This window comes from Pagrus pagrus (genome assembly GCF_965226575.1).
Source record: "Pagrus pagrus genome assembly, chromosome: 4".
Taxonomy (NCBI): domain Eukaryota; kingdom Metazoa; phylum Chordata; class Actinopteri; order Spariformes; family Sparidae; genus Pagrus; species Pagrus pagrus.
The window spans coordinates 16454309-16469945 of NC_140188.1; the positions used below are offsets into that span (position 1 = coordinate 16454309).

Here is a 15637-nt window from a genome sequence, read left to right on the forward strand (position 1 = left end):
AGCGCAGTCACTGCTGCGTTCTGCATAATGTATGAAGCTAACAGAATTCCCCTTGAGCAACACCCTCTGTGGGACTTTCCTATTATCAAGTTTCATGTTGAGTACAAACACAGATTTCTATTTATAGCAAATATTCATCGCATAATGTTAAAGTCACTAGCTTGTGGCTATATGATGAGAATAACAGAAGGTTTTTTTATTGCGGAATCACAATAACATGAAAGGAAACACTGACCTGGACCTTGGTCTGGTCCACGGGCTTCAGCTTACTCTTCTTGATCTCGAAGAGCTGGGCTTTGGCCTTCTTCAGTAGTCCAACAACCCGCTTGTCGGTCACAGGCTGTTTCTCTGCTTGTGCCAACCGTAATTCAACAGAGGAGACAGGTAGCTGTTGTCTGCCTGGCTGCCCTGGAAGGCTTGCTGTCTGCTGGCTGGGAGCACTTTGTTTCTCTTTCTCCTTTTCCCCATCCTCAATCTCTGCTCCTTTCTCAGAGGGTCTGCCTTTCTTAGATAGACGCCCTTTAGCAATGGACATGGGAACAGTGGAATGGGGCCCACGCACCTCTGAGGAAGCAGTGTCAGAAACTATGTCAACTGACGTAGATTTTTTTCTCCCTGGAGCCTTTTTTGGAGCAAGAGATAAAATAGCTTCTTCTGAGTCCCTCCCATCCACAGTAAACAGACTGGAAGGTGCATTGGGGGAGCCATCTGGTGTAGAAACCTTACTTCTTTTCTCCAAATCCTTCCTCCCTTCCCTCTTATTCTCCTTCTCTTTCTCTCGGTTTTTCTCAGAATCCCTTTCTTTTTCCTTTGGAGATGGCTCCAGGGTAGCTGACAAGCTTTTTTCTTTACCTCCCTTTCCAGCTCCTCGCCCTGTGTCCTGGGCACTGGAAGGAAAGAGAGGGAAAAGAGGGGAAGAAGAGGATGATGTAGTTGACAAAGGAGGTGGGTTTCCAGCAGCTCCTCTCCTGCTATCAGGTGCCCCTTGTGAGGCCAGACCCAGGGATACGGTAGAGAAGGTGCTGAAAGAAGCAGGAGTTAAGGCACTAGTGGCTAGTGGATTTGCAGAAACCCCTGGCAAAGAGCTGGGGTTACTGCTGGAGACAGAGCCTGCCAGCACAGACATGTCAGAGGAGCCTTTCCCAACGGACATTTGGCCTCCTATTTGGCTGCTGCGTCTGGTCATTGAGTGGGAAGGAGACCTTGGATGGCCACGTGGTGGTCCTGAGACCAGTCGTCTCCTGCGTCGAGAGCTTCTGCTGGAGCTAGACGACGTCTGGTGCGGCGAAAGAGAGCCGGGGCTGCTTCCAGAAGATGACTGCAGGGTAACAGACTCAAATATCCGAGAGTGGGCCTCACTGGGTGTAAAGCGCGGAGCACGAAGCAACGGGCTGCGCTTCTGGTGTGGTGCATCAAAGCGGGATGAAGATGGATGTTGATGGTGGCTGTGTGGGTGAAGGGGGGCAAAAAGACGAGTCCCTGTTCCCGCTCCACTGCCCTGTGCAGGGAACGCAACTGGAGCGGCTCCCCCTGCTCCACCTTGGGGCAACAGCCCCACGTCTTCAGCTGTGAGAGGGGGAGGACGGAAGTTGTCAAATATAGGCTTGCGGATGAGGCCCTCCTTGGCATATTTAGCTGAGGAAAAGTACTGATGTTCAGGGTGGGACAGGGACGTCCAGCGGAAGGTGGGCTCTCTCAGAATTGAGCGGCTTCGTTTGTCTGACAAGCTGGACAGCACTGACGGTCCAGGCAGGAAAGGAGGGATGGGGTGAGACATCCAGGGTGACTGTGGGTGGTGTTCACTGATAGCAGCTGTATTGGAGGAGGCTGACTGAGGCTGTGGAGGGGTGAGGAGAGGGGGAGGAGGAGGTGAAGAAGAGGAGGAGGCTGTGGATGAAGCTTGCTGGGAATTTACAAGTGCAGAGGAGGACATCAGCACTCCTGTTGGGGGGCTGATGATAGGCTTTTTAGCCCCAGTGGTTAGAGTCTCTCTCACCCTCTGGCTCTGACTTCCCCTGCCGACCCCCTGTCCTCTCCGGCCTCGTCGACTCCTCTCTGTCAACACCTGCTCTGGCTCTGGCTCCGAGGGAGGAGACGGAGGCCGTGAACTGTGTAACAGGTTGGCCTCCCTCTCTCCCTGCGAGGACGGAGAGTGATCCTCAGGCTCTGACAAAGCCTGCGTGGCCTCAGAAGCCTGGGAGTCGCATGATGAGTCATCCAAGCTAGGGCTGCTGGACCTGGAAGACTCTGCAGAGGAGAGCTGGGAGGAGTGCTGCGACAGAGCACTTGAGCCACAAGATGCCGCGCTGCTGCTAAACCGCCCGTTGGCGGCATTGTTGCTGTTGTTGTTGAGCAGACTGGCGGCTGTTGATGGGACACTGGGGGTAGGGGCAGGAGGGGGAGGAGGTGGGAGGGTGTCAATGGGAGCAGTGGTGGTGCCAGTGCTAGAAACAGAAAGAGTAGAGGAGACCATTGCAGGAGAGGGGGAGGAGGAGGTTGTGGAGGTGGGCTGGGCAGATGTGGAGACTGAAGAGGGGGTGGTTTCTAACCGTGCCATCTTCATATGGGGTGGCGGGGTTACAAAGCTGCCCTCATCTTCAATGAAGCGCTTGGGGGTTTTGATAATGCGAAGGGAGACGGTGCTGACCACTGGCATGATGAACTGCCTGATGTTTTTCAGTTGGGTCTTCCTGATCCCAGCTTCAATGGCTCCTGTCCCAGTACCCCCGATGGCTACAGCTTCTTTCTCCAGTCGCTTCTGCGCTCCTTTCTTAGCACGCTGCAGCAGCTGTTTGGCGATAGTTGCATCAGTGCGTTTACATGAGGGGACAATCCTGACAGGCTTTCTATGGCGAGGGCTTTTTCTGAGGCCTACTGTCTTGCCTGACTTGGAGGGAGATGGGGAGGCAGGTGGATTGGAAGAGTCTTGGTCCTCAGCACCATCCACATTCCTCAGCATTGGCTGCTGAGGAGTGTGTGGTTCTGTGCCTCTATCCCCACCTCTGGCTCGAAAGGCCTTGTGTTTCCCTTCCCCACATTCAATGGAGGTAGACAGCTGTGCAGCAGCAGCAGCGGCAGCGGCAGCAGCAGCAGCAGCGGCCGCCTCAGCTTTGAGACGCTCAGCTGAGGGCGGTCGCCCACGTCTGCGTCGGGGTACACCAGGCAAAGTCTTGAGCCTTGACTTGAGAGGGGCGAGTTTCGTCGCTCGCAGCCTCTTCAGGTTGGTAACTTTGGATTCACCCCGCCCACCTTTGGGAAGCTTTGCCTCATTGTCAAGTGGCTGAGCAGAGCCCAGTGGCGTCCTCTTGGCGCCCTTTCTGTCCTTGTCCTCCTCTGTGTCCATGCCCAGCTCAGACTCGGCCTGCCTGCTGTCCTCCCCTGCTGCATGGCTTCCTGTACTCCAAGCTTTCTTGCTACTTGAAGATGGGGGTCGACCTCTTCTCTTTTCCCCGGTGCCAGGTGGCCTCCCTGGCAGCCTTTTCACCTTCTCAGCCGGCCTATCAGGGCCCTCAGGTTTCGCCTGTGTGGGGGAGGGATGGGAGGAGGGGGAAGGTAGACTTGCAGCAGCTTTCTGGGCAGTCAGGGCTCGTGGGGGACGGCCTCTGGGTTTCTTCTCCTGTATGGGTGGGCCTGCTGACAAAAAGAGAGCACAAAAGAGAAGACATTCAGTTAACATGTTAGCATTACATACAGACCTTTACAGGTATAGGCATCTCAAGACAACAGTTTACCTGAAGACGCTGCTGAAGGGCTCTGTATTCTTTTCTGCTCAGCAACCGTTCCAAATCCTCCAAACGCTTCTTCCTACAAAACGAAAACGAAAACGGATACATTTTTTGTGACCATGCAGTTGAACATTACATTACAACTGTAATGCTAAAATACAGGGAAGAAGCAATGGCTGGTTAACAGCTAAAATATACAGCATCCATCGTGGTACGTAATTGTCAGTTGGCCTAGATGTGTAATGCTTGAGTCATTTCTGAAGTCAGACTCAGATGAAGACGAAGGCTTGGACATTATAATGATGTCCTCAATCTCACTTTCGCCTGCTGGCTTACTCTGGTGCGCTCATATTTCTCAGGTTTTTGGGATGACATGGCTGCAGTTGGAGATGGGTCAAACCACAACAGTCAGTTTGAATTGCAAACAACCAAATCTTCCTGGGTGACTAACACATTGCGCAGCCTTCCTGCTCCCTGAGGATACATGCTAAGGTGGTTGGTCATACATGGGCAGCTACAAAGACAGGAAGAGCAAACAGACACAAAAGATGAAGAGGGCTGCAATTCTGTAAACATTTGAGCACCCCTGACCAGCTATCGTCCTATCAACTAGTGAGGTATAAACTGTTAAGTTTACTAAATGAAAGGGTTCATCTTATGTAGAGTGTTCATTTCAGAATATCTTAGATGAACGTTCATCAGTCTCATTTACTTTGACAGCCTCAGAAGTACTCATACTCTGCTGTGCTTTAAGCTGAATTCTGATCTAGCATGCTAACATGTTAACACATCCTCTATTGGATGTCAACACACTGATGTTCTGCATTTAACATGTTTGCTAACATTATCTATTTAAGTAGAACATCTAGCATTTGCATATTAACTTGTCAGCATGAAAATGTGGTGACATTTACAGTGTTAGAATTAAATGCTAATGCGTTCCATGTCGGCATGCTAATGTTGTGTTTTCTTTCCTGGAAAGCGAAGGCTGATGTTGCTCATTAGTTTCAGATTGTTTCTTAAATCAAAGAAATGTTTGGCCTGTTAGCTCTTAATTATGAGTCATCCTCTAGAGAGTGTGAAAGTCTATACCAAACTTCATCCAATTCATTCATAACATAGTTGGTAAGATTTTATGCACCTTGGTCCGAGCCCCCATGATGCTTTGCGCAAATTATGGGCACGGCTTTCAACGTGTCTCGTCAATTAACCAGAAATAGCATTTTCCATTGTTACAGCTTGTCCTCTTTCTTTAAGTGTTTGGTACAGCATATCATTCATTCATGAAGATCTGGGTTAGCAAGTTTATCTAGTGAATGCTACTCAAACTATTATTATAGGTTAACACACTTAGCTAATAATTGTGGTTGCACGACTTAAACGTCAGTATCACCAAGCATCTTACTACATACTTACTATACACGTTTTCTATAAATTGATCAATCGACAGTGTTAAAGTTAGAGTTGGAATAGATCGCAACTGAGGTCCGCCTGTCAAGACCGACTAGTGAGTAGATGAGTCTCTGTGTTCGGCATGATGACGTTTAATGCCCCTGACAACTTGTCATTTAGCCACTTGTTAGCAACCGCCGTATTTAAGACAGGTTAGCACTTTATAATTCAACTATGGGACATCTAATTTTGTATTTTCTTAAGCCTGTGTTAACCACAGACCGTAAGTCAGGCATTTAACTGAAAACCCATTCAAAAAACTCACTGACTAGTGAGACAAGGGAACCGGAAGTGCAAAAATACTAACTGATTTCCGGGTTTACTACACGACCCTATCGTTATGGGTTAGTCAACTTAGCCAAGGCTTCTAAAGCAAGTTATGCCAGTGTGTCAGTAAACATGATATTTGGTATGCTAGTAACGCCGTGCACAGGAAAAATCACCCCCAAAATTGTTTCCCCAGTAACCTCCCCAGTGACTTCCCCGGGGAACTTGGGGATACTCCAATTTTGACAAAAGTGACCCTCACATTTTGACAGTCTGAGTCCCACTCTTCAAAGTTTTCCTCCTGTCACATGTGCAAAAAATATGCATCACACACTGGTCAGGCACTGGCTCTTATGATGTGTGAAACAACATTTGAGAATTTAACTTGGCAGATTAAAAACTACATGCTGTCTTTCATAAATACAAATAAGTGAATATATCATAAGTTGCACTCAATATATCACTTATTGACTGACCAAACCAATTCTAATAGTGGTGGCTGAAGAAATGATGTAAATGTACAGACTGTACAATCCTTCCTCTCATGCCTCAGTTAAGCCCTGAGATGCACAACAGAGAAATCACTAGAGGATGATTAACATCTTCAGTATTCTCTGTGTGCCACTACTTCTTCCAATCAGTGTGTGTGTTTAAGAGTGGAGGTGAGTATGTCATTTCATCATGTTTATTTATAGCAGCGTGTGGGGATGCAGTTGAGGCCTCGTTGGCCCAGTTTGTAGAGCAGCTGCGATCCAAGTGTGTGCGTAAGAAGACTAAATGCAAACTGATTTGCACCAGCTAACACTCACACACATCACAATGTGAATGAGTGATAGCTACTGTAGCACACACTGTGGAGGAATCTGATTAAAAAATATAATAACCACTAATGTGTGCAACAAAACTGTCTCTTTCATCTGTTCTACATATAAACAAACAACAATAACAGACAGTCAGTACTGCCATTTATCCTGGCAGGCAATGCTGGTCTGAGCATCCTCCTCTCCTCTCCTCCTCACACTCCTCACACTTCTCTCTCCTCACAGTTAAACCAGCATCCTCTCCTCTCTGAGCAAGCTGCTGCTCTTGATTGGTGTTGCTGCAGAGCCGAGGGGGGCGGAGTACCAACGGGCAGCTCTGACTCGCTGTGAGAGTGCGAGTAGCAGTCAATGACATCACGGCACGCTTTTCTAGAAGCAAGTGCAGAGAGAGTCGCCTGCACAGGTTCATGCACACGGGCACGCACCCTCATACATGCGCACATCATGTACCACTGATTCTCTCAGCCACACATACACGCAGGTTTAAAGGGGGGAAAAAAAACACACCCTTCGCATGAACCGCACAGCGCGATGTAAACAAGCAGAACGTAGGATGGAATATACGGGGGAGGGGAGCACAGGCGAGGCAAGCAAGAAAACAAGAGTAGGGAAAGGAGGAGGGCTGTGGGAGGAGGGTGAAGAGGAGAGGAAACAGAGACGAGGAAGCAGCATCTTGACCACATGCACCGTCAACAACAGAGGGAGCGCAGTCGTCTCTTGGGAGCAGTGAGGATGAAAGGGGTTTGGGGTTTCAACATGCTCATGCAGAAGCTTGCCAAATCCCAATCTAAACAGGCCTCCCACACACAACAAGGCTCCCCCTTTCCTCCCCCTTATGCATGTTCTCTGCCATGCTCCCGAACACATATTCAGTCACTCACTCACTGCGCGCTCACTCGCTTCCCGCCCACTTGCTGCCGAGCACAGAGCACTAGCGTGTGAAACACAAGGCTTGCCATGAGCTCAGTAGCAGGGCAGGCACAGGGAGGTTAACTTCAAGAAGTAAACAAACACTGTGGTAAACTAGCACGGTGAGGTTCATGTACTACCGTGCCTGACCTAAGACCCCAGTTTTTTTTTCTCCTTTCTACTTCATCTCTTCAGCTGAATGTTTGTGAACAGCCTTCTTCATCTTTGCTGGATTTCTCTGTCACTCTTGTAGTGTAAAACCTGAGCAAGTTTACTTCCCACTGGTCCGTCACATCTCATCTCACTGATCAATACATAAATGAGTTGATATAAAACACTAAAAGACAGAGAAGAGGAAACCAATCTGATTCATCGTGGAAGCGACATTGTCATTTTCAAGAGGTGAAGGGACCGTCCCTGAAAGTTATGAGACGGATGTGAATTTGGTTTGAGGTGTACGTATCTGTATCATTTTGACAGCACTTTTGCACACTGAGAAAGCAACTGGGACTTTTACTGCCTTTAAACAACATTTAAGAGAAATCAAACTGGTTATCGACAATGGCCTGCTGGTAAGGGACCAAGGCAGGGCATGAAGCAGGCTTTAATCTATAAAAGTAACCCATTGATTAACAAGTGGCTTTCTGAAACGTATTTTCATCTTGAATTAATTACTCAATCATGGGATCCCAGACTAAGATTGATTAAGATTCATTCTAACTACCTATGTTGGTCTTCATTAGTGAGACTCGAGCACACAGCTCTAGCCCGCAGGTGCTCATAAGAGCTGTAATGCATCACAAAAGGCCCATAACTTGGCGGAATCAGAGGAGTAAAGTAGACTGATTAACAGAAGCAGAAAAGAGAGAAGTTCACAAACACACAGAGATCAGTCGACCATGTCCCCTAAAAATGATCTTAACTAATTTGCAATATCTATTTACATTCTCTGGCAACACTACGGAAGTAGCAGGCTGCTCACACTGCACAGTGAAACGTAATGGTAAGTCGGCTTGGAAGTGGACGGGCTTACAAAGGCCTGATCTTGGTTCACAACAGGCCTCAAAGTTGAAGATACTGCAGCTGATATTTTATAGAGTTTAACCTTGATTAACAAGCAAGGGCTTACTATTGCCAAGGGCTGCTCAATTACAGCAAAAATCATATTCATGATTATTTTATATCTTGATTGAGAACATGATTATTTAACATGATTATTTATTGACTTCTGAAACATCATGCAGTTACTGAACTTTTTCAAGTAAAACTTGTTTTTAACAGTGAATAAACTTGTCTTTCTGACAGTGAATTTCTTTCAGCTTTGTGTATAACTTAACAGAAAAACAATTAAAAAATCCATTTATTGTAATAACAAAAAATAAGAATAATATAATATATAATAAATCTTAAGACTTATGTTATATATGTTGTGTATTATAATGCCTGTTTTATATGGTATACAAAATATGATAAAAGATAACTCTTTTGACTTTTTTGGCCACTCCAAGCACCAATACAGTCACAGCAATGACAGAGGTGCAACCAAATCCATTTGGTAGCTGCCTTGATCAGGTTTTCAGAAACGACAGCTCACTTGACTGCAGCATGTTCAACTAAAGTAAGTATTGGCTTTCAGGAAGGAGTGAAAGCGCAGCCCTATTCAGGAATGGGGTATGCTGGATTTATATCAGAAGACAAAACAACAGCTTCATTACAAAATGAAAGGAGCACAAAAATCGTTTTCATCTCAATCATCTTGTCATCATAATTGTTTGAAGCGAAAATTTTAACTGAAAATACTATTTGATTCATCACCCAACCCTAATACTGCCCTAAACGTAAGTATGCTTGAATTGCGAGTAAGAAATGCCTAGTTTTTAATGCTTGGATCTATTACATCATGGTTTCTCGACATGGCATTTTCAACGCTTGTTGTAGTTAAACACTGGTTTCACATTATTTTCCATTTGAAACACACAGTAACCTTTTCAAATAATAAAAGGGGTAAATAAATAAATAAGTAAAGGGTTTAAATGCACAAACACTGTATGATCTTATCAAGTGAAAAAAACGGTTTCCATATTTTGCAGCAAGCAAAACGACCACTGCCAACAAGATCTTATCGAAAAGATTAACCACAACAACTTACGCAATCATTAACAGCAAACTCAGCAGTCACTGTTGCTTGTTTTTTTACTTATGTTACTAATGTATTTATTATGTTGTATGTTTATTATGTAAGTCGCTAACATATCACCAACTGTGTGCAGCAAGTGGTATCACATTAATAAATTATAATACAGTGAACTACATCGACTCATACCATTTAATTGTCCAATAATATTTCTGTCATTGATTTGATAACTATAACTACTATATACTAACTATACTTCTTTTAATAGATTTTTTTTAAAAATGTCATAGAAAACACAAACAATACTTATTAAGTCTTTCTTAGGGCAGACATAAAAGACATGAGGTAATGTGACAAATGTTTTGAGCTGTATTGGATACTCAGCATATCTCCCAGAGTAACCACCACTGCTGCTCCCTACACTCTTAGCTGTAGCTATCTTTGGCTGCAACTGCCATTAGCTAGTTAGCTCAGTTAGCCGTGCAGCTAATTGCCCTATCAGCTGACTGGGTTGGAGCAATGGGGGAGTACTGGTGTTTTCACTGCCGGCAGTAGAACCAGGCTCGGCAGCATCCCAGTGGCCGAACACAGACTGAATCCTCAGTTTGAAGACAGGGGATTCGGTATGGAGGCGATTTACGAGAGGAAGCAAATCACCAGCGTGGAAAAGCAGCTGGAATATTTGCACATCTTACTCTGTGATTAAGGATCTATTTCAACCGAACCAGAGTTAGTGATTGTTGGAACAATGGAAAGGCAAACCAAGACAGTTTAAGTGAGTTTTATATTGTTTTTCTGTGGAATTTTAATGAAGTGTATTTACAATGAAATAACAAGGCAATTAAGCTTTTCTGAATGTGGTAAAAGAGAGAAACATGAGAGTGTTTGATTGCATTTTTCTGTTTAATAAGGAAAATAGGTGAGAGACTATTTCCTTTCTTGGTGGTTTCTTGAGTTTATCTTGTTTAGTTAGACTAAAAAAAGCTAACAGAGCTTGTGAAATGTAGCGAACACGCCTCTTGCATACATCTCCCTGTATACCACACGATCAGACTTTGAGGTACAAAGTGGTATTACGAGACAGGAAGATCTGGTTAGCATGTTAGCTTTAACAGATATCTCTGCAACACGATACATAAACATCTTTGGGATAACGTCAAAACTGTTATTTCTTCATGTTCTGTTGAGAACGTTAGGTTTATGGCTATATCTTACACACAGCACCTTTAACTCAGCACCAATACAAGTATTAGAGTCAGGGAGACATAGTAATAGATGCAACACATGTGATCCCATCTGACGTCATAGTGTACAAAAAGAAAGTTTACAAATGTTACCCACTTTAAGACAGGAAAACATCAGTACAAGTAACGAGGAGGACAGGAATGTGACTCAGGCTGGGGGGAGGGATGTCAAATAGATGTGGAAGTTTTCAGGTTAGGACCCCGACAGTCAGTTTGATGCTCGAGAACACCTCTTAAGAAGTCGTTCCTCCCTTCTAGCCTAAAAAACAGCACATTCTTGACACATTCCAGGAAGCTTTCCTCTTGGATTTACTGTACAGACACAATGCCTCATCCCTTCCTGGAATGTAAATTGGTGATGAGATCATGCTCCTATATGTCCCCTCTGATGACACATCCCATTAATAGCCCTAGAGGAATCCTAAGAATCGCTCCAAGAAATACTATTAAGTGTACAAAACAGCGAACATGAGTCATACCAAAAGGACGTTTAAGTTAAAGGTCCTGTCTTAGTCACCGCTTAACACATGTTGTTTCCTCCACAAAAGTGAATTACACAGCGGTACTGCTTTGTGACCTCTGTCAGCCCCAAGCAAAAGGTGGACATTTGTTTTTTCAAGTGTCCCAACTCGGAGTGCAACTGTTTCACATTTGCTCGACAGCACACAAACCAAAACAAACACTCTCTAGAGCAAGATGCCTCCTCTTCCTACACCTCGCACGTAAGGAGACGAAGACAGTCAGTGGACAAAGACAAACAGACTGATTGGCACGTGCGCCTGGAGTCTCTCCTGCTCTCACACACACACACACACACACACACACACACAGAGGCTGGAAGGCAACCACAGACACGCACACACCCCCTCCTACCCACCCAAGCAGGCAGCGTGAATTGAAGTTCTAATCAAAATAAAGACAAAGAAGACACGCCCACTCCTGAGTGCAATAAGGGACATAAAGTCTGAGGGACACCCCTACCCCTACCATCGTACACACACACACACACACACACACACACACACACAAAGAGTACGAAAGACGACACAATTGCCGCCTTTCTCCCAGTCAGGCAACTCCGAAAGCATTCTGCTGTAGCAGAATAAAGCCATGGATGGGAGGGTCTGTGACTAATTCTCCTCCCAGCGTTGTCCCGTTGGGAGGAGGGGGGTCGCCCTGCACCCTTTGATATCCCTGCATGTGCTCTTTCAGCCGCCCCCACTTTGTGAGAGCTAGAATAAAAGCAGACACAAAGCTTCCTGCTCCAATCCACACGCTGTCTCGGGGATGGGTAAGCGGGTAGAGGGGGAGAGGATGGGGGGGTCTTCCATTTAAATAGGCCAAACACCTGCTGGACTGAAGCCCTTACGCTCAAACACACTATTTCTCTCAAACCAGTGAGGCAAAGAGACATTTGGGTTGATACATCTATTCAGCTGCACTTTTGTATGAATGATTAAACATTGCTAATAATATGTGAGCGGAATGGATGCAGCAGAAGGCCAGATATAATGGGCTAAGAACAAAAAGGGGAAATTATGCAAAGTCTGATTAGGTGGGCAGTCAGGTTGGGGTTGAGGATGTGGCAGCGGGGGTGATAAGATGAAACAAAATAAGAAGTCAACATGGACTGGACACGGCACAAAAACAAGCAACGGCAATTGGGCAGGATCAGGAAAATGAATTCCCCGCACACGCACAAAAGCTAACAAATGCCTTCATTTGGACAGCAACAGCCAACAAGCACCCTTTTGAGCCACCCCAATAGGCTTAGTAATCCATTCCAAAGTGGCAGCTGTCAGAAGAAAAGTTGCTCTGCCTCTCAGACGCGGTTGTGTGTGTCTGAAGTGGATTTGGGTCTTTCTGCCTGGATGGAGGAAGGAGGGGTGGCCAAGTGTCCGGCTGGCGCTCTGTTCAGGGTCGCCCTGTGAGCTCAGCAGGCTGCACTGAGCCTGAACAATCCTGCCCTGGGCTGGCCAGACAGGCACTACGCTGCTTCTCAATGAAATCACCATGCTGTGTCCGCAGCATCCATAGGATTCAGGTTCCATGGGGATTAAATGGTCCAATCTGTCTCCACACATCCCAGATACTGGCATACACTCATTTACTGGAGTAAGGGAAAGGCGGGACTACTTAAAAAGCTATTCGCTGCTAAGGATGATGTTTCATATAAAGTTCATGTTTCTCCAGAATATCATAAAGCTGTGATGTAAAGCACAGAAAGTATGTAAAAGATGCTGTGTCCACAATCTTCATATGAGTGTCTGTCTCCACACATAAAACAGAAATTGTGCTACAAAACTGTAATACTCTCATCCATTGTTTGGTCTTTCAAGGGAGAGGTGGGAGGGATTCAAAAAGCTCAAAAATCCATTTGCACACAAAACTGATATTTTAGGTTAATGTTTGTCTAAAATATCAGAAAACTGTGATGTAAAGCACAAAAGTATGTAAAAGACTCTGCGTCCACAATCTTTGCATGATTCAAGTTGCACTGGGAGTTTATGGTCCAGTTTGTCCCAAATATTGTAATACTCTCATCCATTTTTTCGGTCTTTCAAAGCAGGGGTGGGGGGGATCCAAAGCTTAAAAATCCATTTGGACACAAAACTGATCTTTCAAATAAAATGTATGGTTCTCCAGAATAACATAAAGCATTGATTGAGAGTACAAATGTACTTAAAAATCAATAAAACAACCATGCTGTGTGTGCACTTTCTATATAATTCAAATTCCATAGGGATTTATGGTTGAATTTACACACATCCAAAATACACTCTCAATATGTACTCTCAATTATTGTCAGTCTTCAGGAGTGAAGGGTCAGAGGGACTCCATATGTTTATATATATATGCAATATATTACAAAGTCATAATGCTACACCATAACATGAGATTTTATAATCTACAAAACATGACTGCAAAGCCAAGTGTATTTCAAGTTCAGACATTAAAAAAAAAAAAAAAGAAAGAAAAAAAAAAAACATGGCTAAATGTGCAACTACAAAACATGCAAATGCAGCTGTGCTTCAACCAAATAAGCCGTCCCCTCTGTGCTCGGACTGGGAGCACTGGCGCTGGTGGTAAACATCCCCACACAGTGTACTCCCACTGCAATGAACGCATGCTGCTCATCATGAAGAAGGAAGATGGTAGTTCGCTAAGGCGAACACACCCCCACATCACACGGTCCGTCAAGAAGGGGCTCGTTGTTATTGTAGCCAGCCCTGCATGCGCACTGTCACTAGCAAGTCTCGCTTCTGGGATATATAAAAAAAAAAAAAAAACGAGGCCAATTCAGACACCAAAACCCTGTCGATATACTGTTATTACCGCTCCAACACTGACGGGAGTGCTTTTGAGTGCGTGTCTGTGTATCAGACGTCACCTCCGAGCCTTATAAACCCGATATTATTTTGGTACTAGCTACGTACTGGCTGTGTAGAGAAGGGGAAAACATGTCCACCTCCCATTTTCCTATGCATCAGCAATAGCCCCGATGGCTAGCGTGGCGTAGTGCGTAGCATGGTAGCTGCCCTAGCCTAACACCTAAACCAGCAATGGAAATGATTTAGTTTTGTGGCTGAGTTACGCCAACTTTAGCTACGATGCTTTCACCCGCTACGTAGCAGTGTGCTGGCCGGAGGTAAACACAGCAACCTCCGGAGTAAACCTGCAACTTTGCATCGCTTACGCCGGGAGAGTAATGGTGTAGTTTTAGCTGTGAGATGTAGACAGCTAGCCTTGCGAGCTAACCAATCAGCTACGTTAGCCAAGCCTGTGCTTGGATGGTTGGCACCTCACTGCAAACAGCCAGCCCGCGGGTTGTAAATACGAAAGCTAATTAGCCGACACAGATTATCGTGTAAGAAAATGTGGAGGCGAGGAAAGTGGACGGCGAGCAGCCATTTCTCGGAGACGGTGCAGACGGACGCTAAGTTCACGTTAGCTAATCACAAACCACAATTGTGTACTCTCGCCTCCTTCAAGTTGACATGTCTTGTTTTCAAACACATCACACGCTACCTTCAAGGTCCCACGCTATTACACCGCTAAGAAAGGTCGTTGTGATACACACGGATGCTTAAATACTATTCCGCTGTCGGAAACGTGTATTAATGCTAATACGGGACGATAACTTTTACTGTGTGTTGATGTACATGAATATGAAGGCATCATGTCCAGCCTTGAAGGCTACACTCAAAGCTAATGTCAAGCAGCTAACTAGTAACCCAGCTGTAACTGCTTAATAACACAGTCCATCTTTGTCACCAAATGTGCCAGTACATGTGCCATGTGTTGGCTGTACTGTAGTGTCGCAACTAACGAGTCAGCACCGGGATTTCTTCAGTGTTTTGATCGTTAGCTAGCGTTAGCATTGGTCCATCCTAACTGAGTGGATGTAGCCTAGTCCTCACACTCCACTGAGCTAAAAGAAAACTTTCTCCCCCCAAGCAGGACTGTGGAAAACCATAAATCTCGATCATCGCTTGGCGTCCGCGTTGTTTTCTAACTCAGGCTGGCTGCTGTAACGCGTTTCTGGGGAGTTTAAGGCCACACGAGCCAACTCAAAGTTAACTGAGCATCCTGGAAATGACAAGTTTGCTCACAGCCACACTTCACGTTAAAGGAGGAGGAAAAGATGGTCAGCGTTTGGGCAGAGAGGAGACCCAGTTAGCTCCTCGTCTCAAAATGTGACGAGAAATGCTCCTCGGGTCCACCGTCACCCCCCCCCCCTTGCGCCTCTACAACCGACCGACCGGGCTGCTCCTGTCCTGTCCGGTGCTTACCTCCCCGCTGCTCGAGTCACTCGATTCCCCCAAAACATCCCGAAATTTCTGCAGGTTGCTCCCGATAACCGAAGAGACCTGTAGTGCAGCATCAAACCCGGGTCCGAGCCCAGCTGCGTTGGGGTGGGCTCCCGAGACACTCCGCAGAGAGGCAGTAACCCTGATTCGGCCCGCTCTCCTCCCGGTACCGGAGTTGCTGCTCCCTCCGGGCCGAGCGGGGAACCGCCACCGACAGCTGTGCGCCATTTTACACTCTCTGCCTGTCTGTGACTGCCCTGCGATCGGAGATACC

At 45.9% G+C, this 15637-nt stretch overlaps 1 protein-coding gene across 3 annotated transcripts in view; it reads right to left on the reverse strand.

The window, feature by feature from the left end:
- kmt2a (lysine (K)-specific methyltransferase 2A) overlaps positions 1-15627 on the reverse strand; it is a 46064-nt gene extending 30437 nt beyond the window's left edge. For 2 of the 3 annotated variants that reach the window (XM_084350704.1, XM_084350703.1), the window contains exons 1-3: positions 15346-15627; positions 3732-3804; positions 236-3630 (exon numbers count right to left, since the gene is read on the reverse strand). In XM_084350704.1, coding sequence (XP_084206830.1) covers positions 236-3630; positions 3732-3804; positions 15346-15591 — 3714 coding nt within the window. In that variant the 5' untranslated portion in view covers positions 15592-15627. Of the gene's footprint in view, positions 1-235; positions 3634-3731; positions 3805-15345 lie in introns of all 3 variants that reach the window. The other variant, XM_084350702.1, reaches the window with a different exon arrangement.
- Between the last annotated feature and the right edge of the window lie 10 nt (positions 15628-15637).